The sequence below is a fragment of the Cheilinus undulatus genome, linkage group 17, assembly GCF_018320785.1.
Source record: "Cheilinus undulatus linkage group 17, ASM1832078v1, whole genome shotgun sequence".
NCBI classification, from domain to species: Eukaryota; Metazoa; Chordata; class Actinopteri; order Labriformes; family Labridae; genus Cheilinus; species Cheilinus undulatus.
Genome location: NC_054881.1, coordinates 35,831,718 through 35,849,447, shown reverse-complemented (window position 1 = coordinate 35,849,447; position 17,730 = coordinate 35,831,718). Strand labels below are relative to the sequence as shown.

Below are 17,730 nucleotides of genomic sequence, written 5' to 3'. Positions count from 1 at the left end.
GCAGCGCACTGTAGCAGAGCAAATAGGCTTTAAATGGTCAGAACTGGGCAACGTTTCATCTTATCTTAATATTCTCAACCAGCTGGGGATTTGTCTTCTATGTTGATTATAGCTGGCATGGTGATGAAAATTTAAACTCGTATGTACCTTTCCTGTGAGTTTGTTACAGTATCGTTCTGCATTTCATGCATTGTCAGTCTTCTGGACACTTGTCTTCTCAGCCTTGATGCTTTGCATCATGTGCTGAAGATAACCCTGCTCCAAACACTGTAAACATGTATTCTGCATTCTGATAAAACATTTGCATATGCACCAACACTGATACCAATAGAACTGTGAAGGCCCATGTTGTCAGACTGATACACTGGTTAATCCTGTTCCTACTAACCCTGATCTTCTTTGTTTATAGAGCCAGCCAGCCACTGACCTCCTGGGCCCAGAGACAAAAACTCAGGTCCAAGAAGGGCAAAGCAGGGCACACTTCATCCCAAACCCCAGAGTGCCAGGAGCAGCCTCATGGCCTCAGAGAACCACCAAAACAAAACCACATAGAGGGCTCGGACTCCCAGGACAAGGTACAACACACTGCTGACAGCTGCCCTGTTAGGATAAATGAGATTTAACAGGGATAGTGAGATCTCTACACTGTGTCTGTGTTTGTTCTCAATGGGAATGTCTGTTGTGGTTGTCCTTACTGTGCTCCCTCTGCTAAATCTAATCCACTCATCTCTATTGGGTTTCAGCAGAGAGTGGCCAGGCCGTCGTCCAGCAGCTCCTTTCCCCTGAGGCGGAGTGACAGCCTGATGTCTGAGGCATCAGGTAACAATTTCCTCACTCAGAGCAAACACCCAACAGCAGCAGGACTCAGAGTTCTCCAAAATAAACAACACTTTCAATGAAAAATGAAGCCTAGCTGGACTTACAGGAAGAGGCTGTAGGATGGCACTGATGTGCTGCTGAGGGCTTTATTAGTTGGATGGAGTGAAACCGTTATCTTTTTTTTTTTTTAATTCCTAATACTTTCACATCTGTGTGCATGTTTTTACAAACACACGTAGAAGTAGAACGTAATTATTTCCACCCTGACATAATTTTACAAGCAAGACGAAACTGTCACTTCAACCAGTTATAGTATTTGATGTCTAACTGATTATTCCTAACCATATTTCTGCCCTTTCATGGCTTATCTTTTGTTCTATATTTATTTTCCTGTATTTAAAGGGTTATTAGTTAGATAATTTCTATTTTGCTGCTGGGAATCTGTTGCCTGATGTAAAACAAACATACCAGTAAGTGTTAGATGGTCCCAAATGTCTTGTATCCTTTCTCTGGCCCTCTGCTAAAGAAGTTGTTAAAAACTAGAAAAAAAGGCTTCAAAAGTGTCAGTTTTTGCCAAGAAAGAGGTGAATAGAGTGCATTTTGGGGACTATTTCAGCAGCAAAATGATCTATATGAATTTTGTCAACCTTTTTATATTCCTTGTTTTTGATGGGGTCTACTGACATTAAAACATATACTATCTCCACAGACTTATTTGTTGAATCAGTGGTTCTCAACATGGGGATTGTGAGACAATTAGAGGGGGTCTCCAAATGCCTTAAAAAATCTAAGAATACTTTTTGAATTATACTTTTGCCACTTTATACCTATTTTAACAAATTTTTGCCATTTATAACCCATTTTTATCAGTTTTAAACCCTTTCCACCTCTCTTTTCTGCCTTTTTTGTCTCTTCTAAACCAATTCTTGCCACTTTCTGCCTATTGTGTCCTCCGTTGACCCATTATTGCCACTATTAGCCGCTTGTTACCACTTTTTATGCTGACTTTAACCACATTTCACTATTTGCTATGCCCATCTTTGCCAGTTTAACCCATTTTTGCCTATTTTTCTGCCTCGGTTAACCTAATTTCACCACTTTAAATCAATTTTTATTCTCATTTTACCAAAATTTCCACCCATTTTTGCTACTTTAAACCAATTTCAACTACTTTTTAATCCCCTTTTACCAATTTTTATGCCCATTTATGCCACTTCAACCTGTTATTTGCCACTGTTACCTTATTTTTGCCACTTCTAACCCATTTCTGCTACTTTCAAAATCCACTTTCTTCACTTTTTCACCAATTTTTGCCATTCTTAACCCGTTTTAGTTCTGTTTCTAAGAAAAAGGATTTACATTTTAACAAGGCTATTTACTTAAGAAGAAAAAATAGAAAATGATATTTGTTTATTTGATAAGAGTTGTTATTATTCAGGTTAAATATGAAATGTGGTTATCACAGCTTAACTTTACAATGGACCCTGATTTTGCTGACCTCCATGGGCCCCAGAAGGCTCTCCCATTTATCCCCCTTATGGGTGGCCTTGTCTGCACATAATTATCCTTGATTGTGCTTGGCTGTGTTCAGCCACTTTCAGGTACTGTGGGGGTCCCGGTCTCTGGCACCTTTATTTTGGGGGTCATAGGCTAAAAAGTTTGAGAGCCCCTGCTTTAAATGAATGGTATTTGGGTTGCCATCAGTGCCAGACATGTGCAGAAAGTGTCATTACAAACAACTGCACAAATTATTAAACTGAATGATCATGTATAATGACAATCAAATAATTTCTTTTGCTCTCTGTTTTAGGATTCACTTATTGGCGTCTGAATGAGAGTGAACTGTATCATCCTCTACCAGACAGCTTTGACAGCGGCGCCTACCTCCTTCTACAGGAGGCCTCCATGAGCCTGGTGAGCAGAAACCTTAAAAGGATTTTTCAGTATTTTTAAAGTTTTGTTTTTATAAGGTACTTGGTGGTAGCAGTGTAATTAGCCTACAAAGATTTCAGTGAGCTTTGCCTACCATCTACGTGCTCTCAGCGTATTTGAACAGCTGTTTGGGTCTGTTGGCTTCCTCAGAGGAAACAACAACAAACTAAGCTAAAACAAAAATGACACAAAACAAGTACAACAAAATAGACAAATTAAGGAACATTCTGCCAAAACAAATCAACCAAAAAATCCTAATCAGACATTTAGATACAGTTATCAACATGTCAGCAATACTGAGACCATTAAAAGGGTTCTCTGATGAGCTTGATATCAAAGTCTGAAACTAAAAAAGGAAACCATTTCATGTCGATTCATTTCTGTCTCTAATCTGTTAATAAGATTAACACAGTACCTGAATACCACCTACATGCACACATTTTAATGAGAACATCAAACCTGTTTGCTGAACTTTTGTCTCCCCCTTGTGGCAGTGAGTATAGAGTATAGAGAGAAATTATCAAGAACTGTGGCATCTGTTTCTTTTTGTTTTACCATAATCCTTACTTTGAGCACAAAGTTTCCTTCTGTCTGGAGTATTAGAGTAATTCTTGGATCCGTTTTTAAGTTTGTTATTATCCATGCTGTTGTAGTATTCTCTATTGCTATATTTTTTCCTCCTTTAGCTGTAGAAAACCTGATATTTACCAAACAAATTTTAATAGACAAAGATAACCTGAGTAAATAAAAAGCCATCCAAACCTACTTGGCCCTGTGTTTAAAAGTAAATGCCCCCCCCCAGTCTGAAAAGCTGTGCTCAATATAACTAGCCACATCCAGGTCTGATTATTGACAGAAATCCTTTAAATAGAGCCTGTCTGACAAAGTAAAGTAGGCTAAAACATCTCAAAAAGCAACACATAATGCCACGATCTGAGATGAGAAACAAAGTCATTGATATCCATCAGTCTGGAAAGGGTTTTCAAGCCATTTCTAAAGCCATGGGACTCCAGCGAACCACAGTGAGAGCCATTATTCACAAATGGAGAAAACTCTGCACATTGGTGAATCATCCCCAAAATGGATGACTCATACAAGAGGACACAAAAGAAGCCAGAACATCTAAAGACCTGCAGGCCCCACTTGACTCAGTTAAAGTTAGTGTTAATGATTCAACAATAAGAAAGAGTCTGGGGGAACATGTCACCCATTGGTGAGTTCAAGGCCAGAACCACTTCTGACCAAAAAGAACACAACGGCTCGCTTCACATTTGCCAAAAAACATCGTCTGTATCCCCATGATCAATATTTTGGGTTGATATTCTGTGAACTGGCAAGACAAAAAAATGAACTTTTTGGAGGGTTAGCATCCCATTACCTCTTGAGCAAAACTAGACAGCATTTCATAAAAAACACCATGCCAACAGTCAAACATGGTGGTGGTAGTGTGACCGTCTGGGGCTAGTTTGCTGTTTCAGGACCAGAACGACTCGCCTTAATTGATGGAACCATGAATTCTGCTGTCTACCAGAAAATCCTGAATGAGAAGGTCTGGCCATCAGTTCAATGCCTTAAGCTCAAGCACACTTGGGTAATGCAGCAGAGCAGTAATCCGAGACATACCAGCAACTCTCCCTCTGAATGGCTTTAGAAAACAACTAAAATTAAGGTTTTGGGGTGGCCTAGACCAGATCTGGACTCAAATCTGATTGGGATGCTGTGGCATGACATTTAACAGGCTGTTCATGCTGCAAAACCTTTCAATGGCTGAATCTAAACAATTCTGCTCAAAGACTCATTAGTAATTATTGCAGATGTTTGCTTGTGATTGTTGCTGCCTAGGATGGCACAACCAGGTATAGGGTGATATGATTTTTTAACATAGGATCAGGTAGGTTCGGATGGCTTTCCCCTCAATTAATAAATCATCATTTAGAAACTGCATTTTGTATTTGTGTATGTTTGTTTTTCTGAAACATTCAAGTGTGACAAATATGCAAAAAAAAAGATAAATCAGGAAGGGAGGAATCACTTTTTTGTACCTGTACCTGCACTCAAGTGTAGAAAAGTATCCTCAGACACCAGATTGCAATACATAAAAAGATGGACCTCATGTTTCTAGGCATGGTTTTTCTAATTTTTGCACTTATTTCTTGCTTGAATGTAACAGCATGAATGTAAAGTCATGCTCAAGCTTTAACAGGTACCAGTCAGATTGCTCTGATTTGTGTTTGCCTTTCTTCATAAACATCTCATCTCTATCTCTTTTAGACTCCCTCTCAGGAGCCTCGACTGTCCCTTAAAGAGATCTATCAGAACAAGCAAAGAACAGAGTGTAAACGTTCAGACTGGGAAGGTTCTGTAACATCCAGTCCAACGTCACCGCAGGTACAACACTTTGTTTATTAATACTCCTTTGAGGACTTTTAAGGTGATATAAAACATAGTGACATAAATATGAAAGCTTTGGAATAGCCGGATGAAACAAAGAACAGGGAAAGATACACTACTGTACCATCCAGAGACCTTCCTCCATCCTTCCTCTTTCGTTGTGTTTCAGGTTTTGATGTTGGACCCTGCAGCAAACCAGCGTCACTCAGATCGTACCTCCGGCTTCACCTCGCCCTCTCACTTCAGCAGCCCCTCGTTCGGCACCCAGCCCCACCTCTACCCCCGAGTAGGGACCCCGGTGACCCCCGACAGCATGGTGGAGGGCAGCCCAAACCCTGGAGACACAGACTGCATCTCTGATACCTCCAGTGTTTCCGCTGCAGGACCGTCTCCGTCTAAAGTGCACACAGTGTGGGGAAAACCCGTCCAGTCTACCTCCCAGGATCAGACACGCACATCCAGCCAGCAACGCAGAGCCAGTGCCCCCTTAGCCAGCGAGGAGGAGGGCAGCCACACCCACACCAGCACCCTGAAGCCAGGTTCAGCCTCTGGGTGCTCTCTGAGGCCTGCAACCAGTCCACACATGGATAGGGCTTCATCAGTAGAAGATCCTGTTGTCCTCTCTCTGTGAGTTTGTTTGCATTTGTAAATGTATTGGGTGGTGTAAAGAGGATCTGTTGAACTGTTGAATGTAAACAGCATCCCTGTGTAGGCTTAAGTCTTCCCTAAGGTCGCCTCTCACATGGAAAGCCTTTTAAAGTCAAGTGGTTGCCCAGGTTCAAAAATACCAGAATGACCCTTTAAATAGTTAGCTGTCAGAATAAAACAAAACATGCAATGAAATCATGCTGTTCTGAACTTCCTTTACTCTCTGAGCAGGCTCTCCTTTTCCATGCTTTTATGATTAAATTAAAAGATGCCGTTACTGTTGTTACGCGACGATGATCAGAGGGAAAGTCATTTATTTTTCCTCCATTGTACCAGGGAGTCAGCTCAAGATCAAAAATCTCTTTTAAAATAAAGATCTGGCAAATATGGCAGCCATACAAAATCACAAATGTATTACAAACATCACAACATGTAGAAATCACACGCTTTACAACAGGTAGATAGGTATTCAAAAATGCCTTTGTTAACAGTCTTATGAATCTCTTCTATTTGAGTGTCCAATTTTTAGGTCATCGCTTTTTAGTGTTCCACAGAGGTCATCATTTATTCATTCTTTTTATTATTTCTTGTCAGAGTGAGGCAGAACATGAGGGAAAAGCACGCCAGACACGTGGCTGATCTGAAAGCGTACTATGAGTCTGAGATCCAGATCCTGCGAGACAAACTGAAGCTCACAGATCTGCCCCAGGATTTAGAGAAGAGCAATCAGACCCTCACAAAGAGGTACGTACAGGTTTGCATTTACAGTGCATCCATCATTTACTTTGTTACATGTATACTGCACATTATATTTCAGTAAAAATATTGTCTACATAAGAAGTGTATCTTAAGTTCGACGCACCTTATATGTTTATCAATGCACAAGCATCAACAAGACACATGTAATAGAACATAATAGTCTCTATTTAACCTGAGTCTTTATGTCTAGTCAGCTTAAATTGTAATTATGATAAAGTTAATGAAAAAAATCCTGCATTAAACAAACTTTTGTGCTGTGTTAATTTGACAAAAAAGATTGTAACCACGTTTCCATCAGGTGGTCCTGTTTGATTGAGTACAGTTTGGTATGCTTAGTTTGCGTTTCCATAAACACCCGTTCTCTTACGATAGGTGGACTGTAGAGAATATGCATGTGACGTCAGAGGCAGCGCAAGTCTCTGCTGTTCCAGCTGTGGAGTTGAAGAAAGTTTGTACTGATGACAGAAATCAGTAGGGTGTTAACAGTGAACAGCTTTGTTTCAGACGAAAGCTGCTGTGTTTTAATAGCTATGTATATCTTGACTACGTTCACTGTGATCAGTACAGGTCTTCAGCCGATGGAGAAAGCCTTGTGCCCCCCTTAAGATTTTTTATTTGGTTGAATATTGAAGTTATTGGGGTGCGATGGTAGTCGAGTGCCGCATGTCTCTCCCCCACTCTCATCCCTGTTTCTGAGTCTATCCATGGTCCTCCTCTATTCAATAAAGGCACGAAAAGGCCTCAGTTTAGCTTGTTTTTATTTGTTGGCTAATAGTGTATTTTCTCGTTTTGTTGATTCACAGATGTAAACAGCTGGAGAAAGCTCTGGCTGAGGCAAACAGTCGAATTCAAGAACTGGAAGCAACAAACAGCCTGCTAGAGAAAAAACTGGTATCTATTTTCATGTCATTACTACAGTGTGTGGTAATATTTAGTTTCTCTTAATCAGGCCAACATCTGTTACATGTGTATGCATTTCCATGGCATTTAGTTGAAGAAGTATTTGGTCATTTTATAAAATTCAATGTAAAATTTTTCATGAATGCTTTTGAAGATTGGAAAAAATCCTGGCTGGGATTAAGAACATTTTTATCTCTCTGTACCAGGGGTGTCCAGACTATGGCCCCGGGGGCCAAACTTTTGATTGGCCCCAAACAAATTCTTGAAATTAAATGAATGCTTATTCTGTAAACAAACATTTTGACAAGACACTTTTGTTTTCTTGACTAAACTGAGACAATACTGTAAATGGTAAACATACAGGCAACCAAAATTCTAATCATATCTTGATTTACTTGATTAACTAAGCCTTGATGGATTACAGCAGCAAAAGCAGCACCAATTACGTTCCAAGGGCAGAGCCAGTGTTATCCAGGGCCCCCTGAAATCTGACTGGCCACCCCAAAATCCTTAAAATGATAGGCTACTTGCATTGTCAGCCATTAAATAGCCATTCTAGCATGCCTAATCACTAAGCATAATGTATAGCTGCACCTACATTAGACTGTGTTCACTAACTTCAATATCCTCATGGTGGGGCAAATGAAAGTGGCTCCACCATTCTGATATAATTTATTTCTGATTGTGGCCCCAACTGGAAAACGTTTGGACACCCCTGCTCTATACTTATATTTGGTCTTGAAACAGGTTTTTGAATTTTAAGTTTATTGTTGTGCAGGTAAACCTGAACCTGTTAGCACATTTTGTCAAAGGGAATAAACACCCCTGTTTTACTAATTTCTTGAAACAAATGACTTTGGTCTTTTGCATCCCTCAGCCTCGGATGAAACACTTTTCTGTTTTTGAAGAATAACAGCAGGAGGGAAACTGTGCCAGACAGATTTGCTCTGTTTTGTTAGAGCTCTTTCTTTTTCTCACAACAGATTTTGATTAAAGTGTGACTGAAGATTTGTAGTTTTTTTTAACGATTCATTACTTTTTCAAATTACTATTATCATTAAATTAAACTAGTTTGTAACATGCTGAACCAAAAGGCAGCAAAGAATTGACACTGTAAAGTAAATAGTGCGAGCTCTGTTGTTCTGTGAAGGGGATTTTGGAGAAAAGTAAAAAAGCAAAGGTAATTAAAGGTGAGGAGGGGATTGTCTGGGAAAGGTGGCTGATGGCAGATTACTTAAAGAAAGTCTACATCCTGAGTATTAAATCATTCAACATATTTAATCTGCTCTGATTTCTACTCTTCACGCCTTCTAATTAATCCACAAGGAAAAGCTGCATTGAGTCCAATTTGTAAAGGCCAGTGAATACTTAATAACCAGACATCTCTATTTAAACCTGCACATTCAGAGTGAATGTTCCCTTTCACTTCTTAATCTGTAACTCTATCAAAGGCTTCACTCAGCCAGGACTGGCTCTTTAATCCTGATTTGACTTTCTGTTGTTAGGCAGAGTGGCCGGAGCGGTACGCCGTGGCTGGTGCTACTGTAAAATCCCTGCAGCAGCGACTGGAAGACAGCAAACGCTCGAGCATAGAGAAAGACGCCCTGACAGCACGTCTGAAGAGCCATGTGCGGCAGCTGGAGGAGGCGGTGCAGAAAGCAGGCAGGGAGGCTGATGAGAAGGAGGCGAGGAGGGAGAGGGAGTACAAGATGCTGCAAGATGTGAGTCTGTTTGTAGAATATAATAAAATATTTTAGCACAATAAGCATAAAAAAACATCCTCTTTTATTTTAACTTCAAGTCAAATGTAACTTTTTTGTGCCCTCAGCTGCTTGGAGAATATGACTCTTTGGCAAAGGAGCATGAGGGAGTGAAGGTAAACTTTCTCTTCCTGGATATTTTATCTAGAGAGATCATAGAGTCATTGTTTTAGCAGTGACTCAACAACTTGTGTCTCTTTTTAGTTTTTAAACTAATTTTTTCATCTCCAGAATACCCTGGTGTCAACAGAGACCAAGCTGGTTGATGCAAATGATCAGATATCTGAGCTGAAGAGGTGAGTGGATCAACAGTAAGATTCTGACCTGTAATGATACTTGATGAAGATCACTAAGGGACAGTCTGAATTTACAATGCTGTCAAGACAGTTACTGAAGAAATTCAAAGAAACTACAGAATAATTAAAAAACTAGAAGAAGATTAGTATAACGCAATTAAACTCATCAAGCTGGGGAGTATTCTGACAGGAATAGTCAGGCTTGACACTAAGGGTCATTCATTGGATTCAGCAGTTTGTAAAAGAGCTACAGTAGAGTGAACAGATTGATCAATTAGAGTCTAATGGCCGTCTCTTCCCTGTCAAAAGTAGATAATATTGGCTGAGACTGTGTAGAGACTCTCCTTTGCAGTTTCAGACCCGCCTTCAAATTGGCATCAATACAGGCAGCGTGTGGCTTCTTATTCGGCGGATTTACAGACAGCTACAGTTTGCAGGATATCAATGTATGTCATAATACGGCTTTAGCTCTGAAATAAATGATCTGGAGGGCATGCAGCTCTAGCAGAAAATGGGATAAGGAGATTTCAAGAGCTCAAAGTTGTCACTACAATATACAAGCAAGTCTGACTAACATTTGACTTGATTAAATGTCTGGTCAATGTCAGAGAACCAAAACGGATTTAAAGGATGGCTTATAATAAAACAGCTCTTACTTAGGTTTTGTTAGACCCAGTTATAGAATAGCACAAAGCTAAGACATGATAAAGAAAAGAAACAAACCAGAACAATGTGGTGATGCAAGGATATTTCAAGCATTGAATAATGTGAAAAACACAGATAGCTGTTTTTTAAAGACTATCTAAAGGATTAGGGGGCAAAATGCAGTAAGAGAATATCTCCAGCTTCATGAGCTAATGAAGTCAGGAAATGTCCAGATGATTGTTCTAAAGTCTGATGAAACTAAAACATTAGAGCAAAATTAGTGACAGATAATGACAGCAGAGAGAGGCACTTATTCAATGGAGGCAGGGTTGAGTCTGACGTCAGATGTGGGTTGAAATACCTCTGTGCTGAAGAAAAGTTTCCACTGAAACTCTCTGACATAAAGAATATTTCAGGCTGCACATCTATCATATATTTCTCAAACAAATAATTATTTTTAGACCAAATAAAACCAGACTTTATGTAGAAGAAATCGTGTTTTTGTTGCTGGAAAAAAAATCTACTGCCACTTAGAATGAAATCAGATGTGTAGGGGAGAACGGGGTTGGTTGTCACACTTTTTACACTAGTATGAATTGCTCGTCAACAAAACATCTTTCAATAGTCATTCTGAAATTAAATTAAAGCTTAGGGTGTTGGCTTGAAAAATGTATCCCTCTCAGTTTCCAACCTATCGAAACAAAGAGGTAATTAAGGATCAAAGACAGTGTGACACATTGTGACAACCAACCACATCACAGGGATGGTTGAAATGTGAAACTTTAATTACATTGATAAGTTGACAAATACATAGCTTAATGCATCTGAACACAAAATGAGCAAGGAACATGGACAGGAACATCTTTAGGCCAGCCTACAGGCCTATAGCAACATAAAGAACTAAACAAACAACCCTAACAATAATGTAGGCTACATGAATTCCCTATCTGAGCTACAGTGATGGCAAATGTAGGGTTCATGCACTACAACTAAGCAGAGCTTGTGTGCCTACTGGTTGCACATCCAGCATTTCTCCCATACCTCCCCTGAATGGCTATGAATTGAGCCGTAGTTATGTAGATGTTCATGTCTTGTCACATGTGACAACCTGAAAGAGAATATCAAAACCAACCCCAACCTGAATTTCTTGCCAGCATCAAGGCTAACTTTTTTAAAAAGTTAGCTAACTAACAACAATCTAAACTATAGCTTTCCCTTGACACTTTTTAAGGGTAACAGTTGTTTGGTTATCAACCAAATGTGTAAAACCCTGGAAGAAAATTCAGAGTGGCTAAATATTTACAATTTCACATGAAAGACCGAAAAAGTCCTCTTATCTCCAGATCCGGAGAAGACAATATAGTAGGTGAGCTTTGGTCCTAATTCTGAAAATTTCCACACTAAATTTTGGGGGACAGCCCCCTCTGGTGTCGAGATATAATGAATGTGACAACCAACCAGTGTGACAACTAACCCTGTCCCTGTCCCTGTCCACCAAAGAAGAACATAATACAAAATATTGAAATAAATCTTAGAAATGTGCCAGATCAGGTCATTCATTCTAACATACATATAATTTTATTTACAGTAAAATGCACAATTTTGCACCATACATGTATTAATCTCTGAATAGTTTTGAGGACCTGTTTGATAATTTTACTGGCCCCTAACTGCTCTGATAGCAGCCTTCAGATTGTCTGTATTGTTGAATCTGGCGTCTCTTGTCTTCCTCTTGACATTTACCCAGAGATTCACCATGGTCAGCAAATGGGTTTCTGACAGTTCTGGTTTCACTGTGGGTAGGTACCAAGTCCTGCTGGTAAAGGAAATCAGTATCTCCATAAAGCATTAATCAGATAGAAGCATAAAGTGCTCTAAAATCCCCTGGCAGATGTGGGAGTAATAAGGTGATTTTAAAAAAAGCAAGAATGGTCTAAATTTCAGGGCTGCAAACAAGAAGCACTTTAGCGTGAAAGCAAAACTATTAAACTTGCTAAACAGCAACATCTCAACTTCTTTTATGGAGCTGTATTTTCTGGCTAAACAGGAAATAAATCAGCAGAAACCAAAAAAATTAAACAGAAGGTGAGTTTCCCTCTTAATTTGTGTCTGTTCTTAATTTTGCGTGTCTCTGTTCCTCTCAGAGTGATCTCTAAACTGGAGACTCAGGTGAAGCAGCTGGAGCACGAGAACAATGCAAGGACAAGACTTACTTCCCACAGCAACACACAACCCTCTGGTGCTGGGTAAGCTTTCAGTATACTGAAAATGTTCATTTTTACATATCTAAAGAAGTATCTTAACTGTTTCCTTTAAAATATTTTCAATATGTGTAACATTTGAATTTATTTCAGAAGAAAAGCTCTATACAGTAATAAAATAAAAGAAAAAAAAATCCAGTTTCCCTCTCCTTGTGTCCCCAGTCTTTTCCACCACCCTGACCTGCTGCTTTCACCCAGTAAAGGCAGGATAGAGCCCGACGTCACCCACAGAAAATCGCCCTGTCCTCCTTCTGATCAGCTTAACAGCGGCAGGAAATCTCCGTTCCTTCAAACAAACCAGTCGATTGTCCACAAGAAGTCCCAGTATCCAATCAGCGAGCAATCATTAGGAATAGGGAGTTCTGTGGATGTCTGTTTGGGAGGTGACAGTGGCTGGAGGTGGGGTTTTCTCCTTTTTTTCAGGGATTTTTTTCTTAACCAATGTGCATTAATGTTTCAGGTGAGTAACTGAGCTTCTGTTCTGCAGGTGTGCTTCACCCCCTGAGTGTGAACAATCCCTCCCTCAGCCCAGACTCCAGGAGCAGAGTGGCAGTAGAGAGACGGGACGAAGAGAGGCCTCCTGCTCCCTGACGCCCATGATGAGAGCCCTAATCGAGCTGGAGGAGACTAGAGCCACCGAGAGCCGGGCCCCCTGTAAGAACAGTACCACCAACAGTATCACAGCCACTTACAAGGCCCAGAGCAGCCTGATTAGTCCTTAAATTAAAACTCCTGTAACAAGGTGATAGAGGTCACTTAGGTGAATCAGAAAGCTTCCATTCCCAGAATAAATGATCATTACAAAGACCAGGATTATTATTATTACTAACATCTTTGTCACACATCTAAACACCAAATCACGCTGTATACAAAGCTCACCATTTCTCTCGATGGTTCCTTTCTGCAGGGGTTGGCAATCAGAGGACAACAGTTGGGTTTGTAGAGCGGAGGCACAAAGAGGTGATACAGGAACGAGTCACGCTTCAGACCAACAAGGAGGCAATCAAACCTGGAGGAGCTGCTACTCGAGCCGAGCGAGGAGGGTCAAAAAGTCTAAATGGAACAGCAGCTCTGCTGAGAGCTCAGAGGAGTCTGTCTCCAGAGGGCCACAGATCCTCCTCACTGCCTCCTCCTGCACAGAGACAGATCCCCCCAACTACACCCAGTGAGTTCCCCCAGCCGGCTCACACCCACCTCCCAGACAAGTATTTCAAAATCTGACAGTCACAACTGCATCTTTTCTGCCATATATCTGCTTCTGTTCTGTGTTAAAAGGGTTAAAAACATTCAACCCTTTTATAACTCATTTAGATGAATTATCAGGCTAATTTAGGCTGTATGTTATATTTAAGGGCTTTTATCCAGAGCTGTTGTTTATGCACTGGCAGTGCTAATTTTTAGTACAAATCCATTGTAGTCTATTGTTATTGGCACTCACTGTCCTGAGCGCAAAAACGCCCTTGGCATCTGCTGTTCTAGGTTGCTGCACTCAGACCACTCTCAGTTTAAAATAGTTCAACTTTTGGAGTGACACAGTGCACATCACTCTCTCTCTCTGATCAATCAAAATCAAGAAGTTGTAGAACATCTGACAGCAGCTTTGTCAAGCTACAATGATAGAGGAGCCAGTGACCTGACTTTGTCTATTTGAGGGTACAGTTTTCAGGTCTAAGGGGCTGCTATGGCAAGGACAGGATTGTGAGGATATTATAGTGGCAATGACCTTAGACCCTAAACCTTCTCTGTGGTAGGTCAAATTTCATTGAGATGTAACTGTACCCTCAACTTATGATATGGTACATATCACAGTGGGTTTGCAGTACCATTTTGCCACCATTTCTACTGTTTTCTCATTTTATTAAAATGAAATTGAGCTCAATTTTATCAACCCTTCAAGCCCTAAGCCATTTTTAACCATTTTGTCTCACCTGGACTTACTGTCTTAAAAAAGCTTGTAAAAAATAAATTCTGTGGTGCACAGTCAAGCTCTAAACATCTGTTTTTTCAGGACAAACTAGGCTTTAAGAGTATGTGTGCTGCAGCAATGACACTGGAATTCTAAAAATAGTTATGTGACTATAAAGACAACATAAAAAATAAACTAAAATCAAAACTCAAAGATTTTTAGGTGTGACACACAGCCAACAAAAATGACAGAGACTTTCTCTTTACAAACTTGTTCTCCAAACTCTTCGGGACCAAAATGTGACAAAAAACATTCAACAATTTCCCACATTTATGAAAAAGTCCTTGTGCTTCTTTGTATTGGCTCTATTTTTGCCATTATTCAAAGCAGTTCCTGTCTGCAGAGACACAGAAGGCCACATCACAGGCCCTCAGTCTCTCCATTATGAGCTATTCAGGCTGTCTCCTTCATGATCTTAGTGTTAAGACGTGCAGTCAGACAAGGCATGACGCCATGATGGAACAGCCTGCCATTGGTTGTCACAAAGCATTGTGGGATACAAAGTGGGGTTTAGCATTAGCTGCTAGCGGCAGTAACAATCGAAAATTGATTTAAAAAATGGACAAAAGGCATTTAAGGTTGGATTTACTGGTGTGGATTTAACCTTTAAAGACTTTGGAAAGTCAACCAAGTTCCAAGCTCGCTAGAAAAGCTTCCATAAGGAATTCCAAGGCATGGATAGCGCCTTTAGAACAGCAAAGCTTTAAGCTAGCTTCAAGAGGCTATGATGTACAATTCAAATGTTGTTTAAGTTTTAAACTGCATCACTTCTTGACGTTTGCAACGATGCCAGTCTCAGAGGGTTGGCTTAAAATAAAAATGCAAAATAACCTTCTACTGAGATAGCACCCATTTTTCCTCATTTTTCGATGCTTGCTTGAATCCACTTTTAATTGTATTGCCAGGTATTGTTGCATCCCTGCATGTCATAATAGCCATTTTAAGTGCCCCAGCTCTGTGTTTCAGATATGATTTTCAAACACTTGGGTTCTTGGAGGCTGAAAAAAATAATAAATGAATAAAAAAAAATCTAACTCTAGCAGGAGAAATACAGTTTACATGATCAAATATTCTTATAATAACATATTTTTACACTTCCCTGTATTCTTAACCTTGAAAGGGTTAAATCTTTCTGTCTTAACCAAAAACTGTCTGTGGGGATCTAATGTTTAATTACCAGTTAATTGCTGTATCAACATTATAATTAATGCTGCCCTCTTTTCTTTCTTCCAGCCAAAAGAGAAACTCTTCTCATGCCTCTGTCTGCAAAATCGAGTCCCAAACGCTGCCCCACAGAGAACTACTCCACTGCTTTTGGTCGCCTGATGCCGAGAGAGGAACACATCAAAAGGTTAGACAGAAAATATCAACACAGAATAACTGAGTCATAAATGGACAGTTTTACGCTCTTACAAGTACAATTAAAGAATTAATATCAGTCCCAGTAAAAACTGAACTATAAAGAGCTCAGGAAGGAAAACTGGAGCTCCCTAAACAAAGTTTTTTAATTAAAGATTCTCATTTTTGATCTGAAATCGCAGTGACTACATCACATAAATGAAAATAAAGAATCATGTTGTGTATGTTCTACTATCTCTGCAGGTTGGATGGACATGTTGACCAGAGACGTCATTCATTACACAGCAGCAGTCCCAGAAAGAGGCTCCAGTTCACATCTGCAGACAGAGAAAATGGTAAAATATTCAAAGTCTTGTACATATTTTAAAAATTTTAAATTTGAGAAAGTGAAAAACCTCACTGACTATTCAAATAAAATGTCAGAATGAGCTTTATTTCAGGTCTGATATTCTTGTGTGGTTTTACTAGATGTATGTGATATTTCTGGTTATCTTAAATTATTCATAGCTTGGTTTAATGCTGGTCTGCATGTCTGAGTAGAGATCAGTCCAACCAATGGTCGTACTCAGGTGTAAGGGAGAGGTGGGAAAGAGGGGAGCCAGAGCACTGAGGGACAGCTTTGTTTTGGTCTGAGAGACCGGTGCTAAAGTGCAACATCAAGTGAACATCCAATCTAAAAGTTGTATATTAAACCTTTTTTCTAAAATTATTGTTGGGCTTTTTAGACATCAGTTTAATATCTGAGAATAGGAGGAGGAAACATTTAATGCAAGGTGTATATTTTTGTCAGAAAGGCAGCTATATCCTGCAACTGTTTCTGTTTCTTCCTCCCCTCAGGCCTCCAGCAGCCTCCAGAGTCCTCGGGCAGCATGAATCCCCCAGAGGGAAACTCCCAGCTGGGCTGGGAGGAGCAGGCAGCCTGTGGTGGGTCTGATCTGCAGGACCCCTGTGAGGACTCGGCCCCTCTGCTGCTGGACAGACTCCACTCGCTGGCTGAGGCTGAGAAACTGTTTGACGAGCTGACACAGGAGAAACTGCAGGTGGGTTTTGATCAGAGAATTTCACATGTAAACACGTTACACAGATTAGTTTCCTCTTAAAGATCCTGTGATGAACTTTCAGATTGTTTTGATTTTTCAGGGTGTCAGTGGGGTCTTAAAACATATTGACAGATCAATTTAGCAAACATTGTTCGCTAGTTTTAGTGCTAAATCCTTCTTACTTACAATTCCCTACGTGCCCCTGTCCCTCAGTACCTTTCAGACTCCTTCACCTGTACACACTGACCCTGAGCTTCTGAGCCTCTGGGCCTTCTCACTCTTCCCAACACCAGACTCTTTACCTAAAGAGACAGAGCTTTCAGTATTAACACTTTTAACAATACTCAAATAACAGTATTGCTCATTGTAACTCTTTGCTTTTAGCAGAGTATTTTCCCAGACTAGTACTCGCCTTTATACCCAAGCAGCACAACACTAATCCCCCCTCTCATGGCCTCTTATGTAACACAGACTGTATTGTTTTTGTACCACTGTTAAATGACTTCTATTTTTAGGAAGTTCATATCCCTACACCCCATCAACACACTCCATCCCTTCCCTCCCCTGGGACATCTGCTTCTCCGTTCACAAAGTACACACTCATTATTTACCATCAAACTAATCTAATGAGTGAAAGTGTTTCAGTCCATCATGTTCAGGTGGTTTCATCAATCAAATAATTTTTGTTAATGAATTATTAACTTCTGTTGTTTTTTTGTGTAGATTGAGGCAGCTTTGAGCCGCATGCCTGGAGCAGGAGGAAGAGTGAGTCTACAGACCAGATTGGACGAGGTAAAACACACAAATATCAATTACAGGTCCTAAAAAATGATTCACCCCTTTGGATGATTTACTCCTTTATTGATTGTAGAAATCAATCATGGTCAGTATAATTTGGCTTTTTTGACCATTTTTCTGCAAAAACCTCTTTAATGTAAAAGTGAAATCAGAATG

General features: G+C 40.0%; 1 protein-coding gene across 3 annotated transcripts in view; it reads left to right on the top strand.

Moving 5' to 3' along the window:
• The window catches only part of LOC121525623 (M-phase phosphoprotein 9), a 30,539-nt gene that overhangs the window by 10,474 nt on the left and 2,335 nt on the right, over positions 1-17,730 (top strand). For 2 of the 3 annotated variants that reach the window (XM_041811693.1, XM_041811695.1), the window contains 18 exons: positions 410-575; positions 744-819; positions 2,630-2,733; positions 5,023-5,139; positions 5,312-5,769; positions 6,385-6,534; positions 7,353-7,440; positions 8,955-9,170; positions 9,278-9,325; positions 9,441-9,505; positions 12,295-12,396; positions 12,574-12,810; positions 12,899-13,065; positions 13,319-13,576; positions 15,611-15,728; positions 15,980-16,071; positions 16,574-16,776; positions 17,500-17,568. In XM_041811693.1, the coding sequence (XP_041667627.1) occupies positions 410-575; positions 744-819; positions 2,630-2,733; positions 5,023-5,139; positions 5,312-5,769; positions 6,385-6,534; positions 7,353-7,440; positions 8,955-9,170; positions 9,278-9,325; positions 9,441-9,505; positions 12,295-12,396; positions 12,574-12,810; positions 12,899-13,065; positions 13,319-13,576; positions 15,611-15,728; positions 15,980-16,071; positions 16,574-16,776; positions 17,500-17,568 (2,734 nt within the window). The remainder of the gene's footprint in view (positions 1-409; positions 576-743; positions 820-2,629; positions 2,734-5,022; positions 5,140-5,311; positions 5,770-6,384; positions 6,535-7,352; positions 7,441-8,954; positions 9,171-9,277; positions 9,326-9,440; positions 9,506-12,294; positions 12,397-12,573; positions 12,811-12,898; positions 13,066-13,318; positions 13,577-15,610; positions 15,729-15,979; positions 16,072-16,573; positions 16,777-17,499; positions 17,569-17,730) is intronic. The other variant, XM_041811694.1, reaches the window with a different exon arrangement.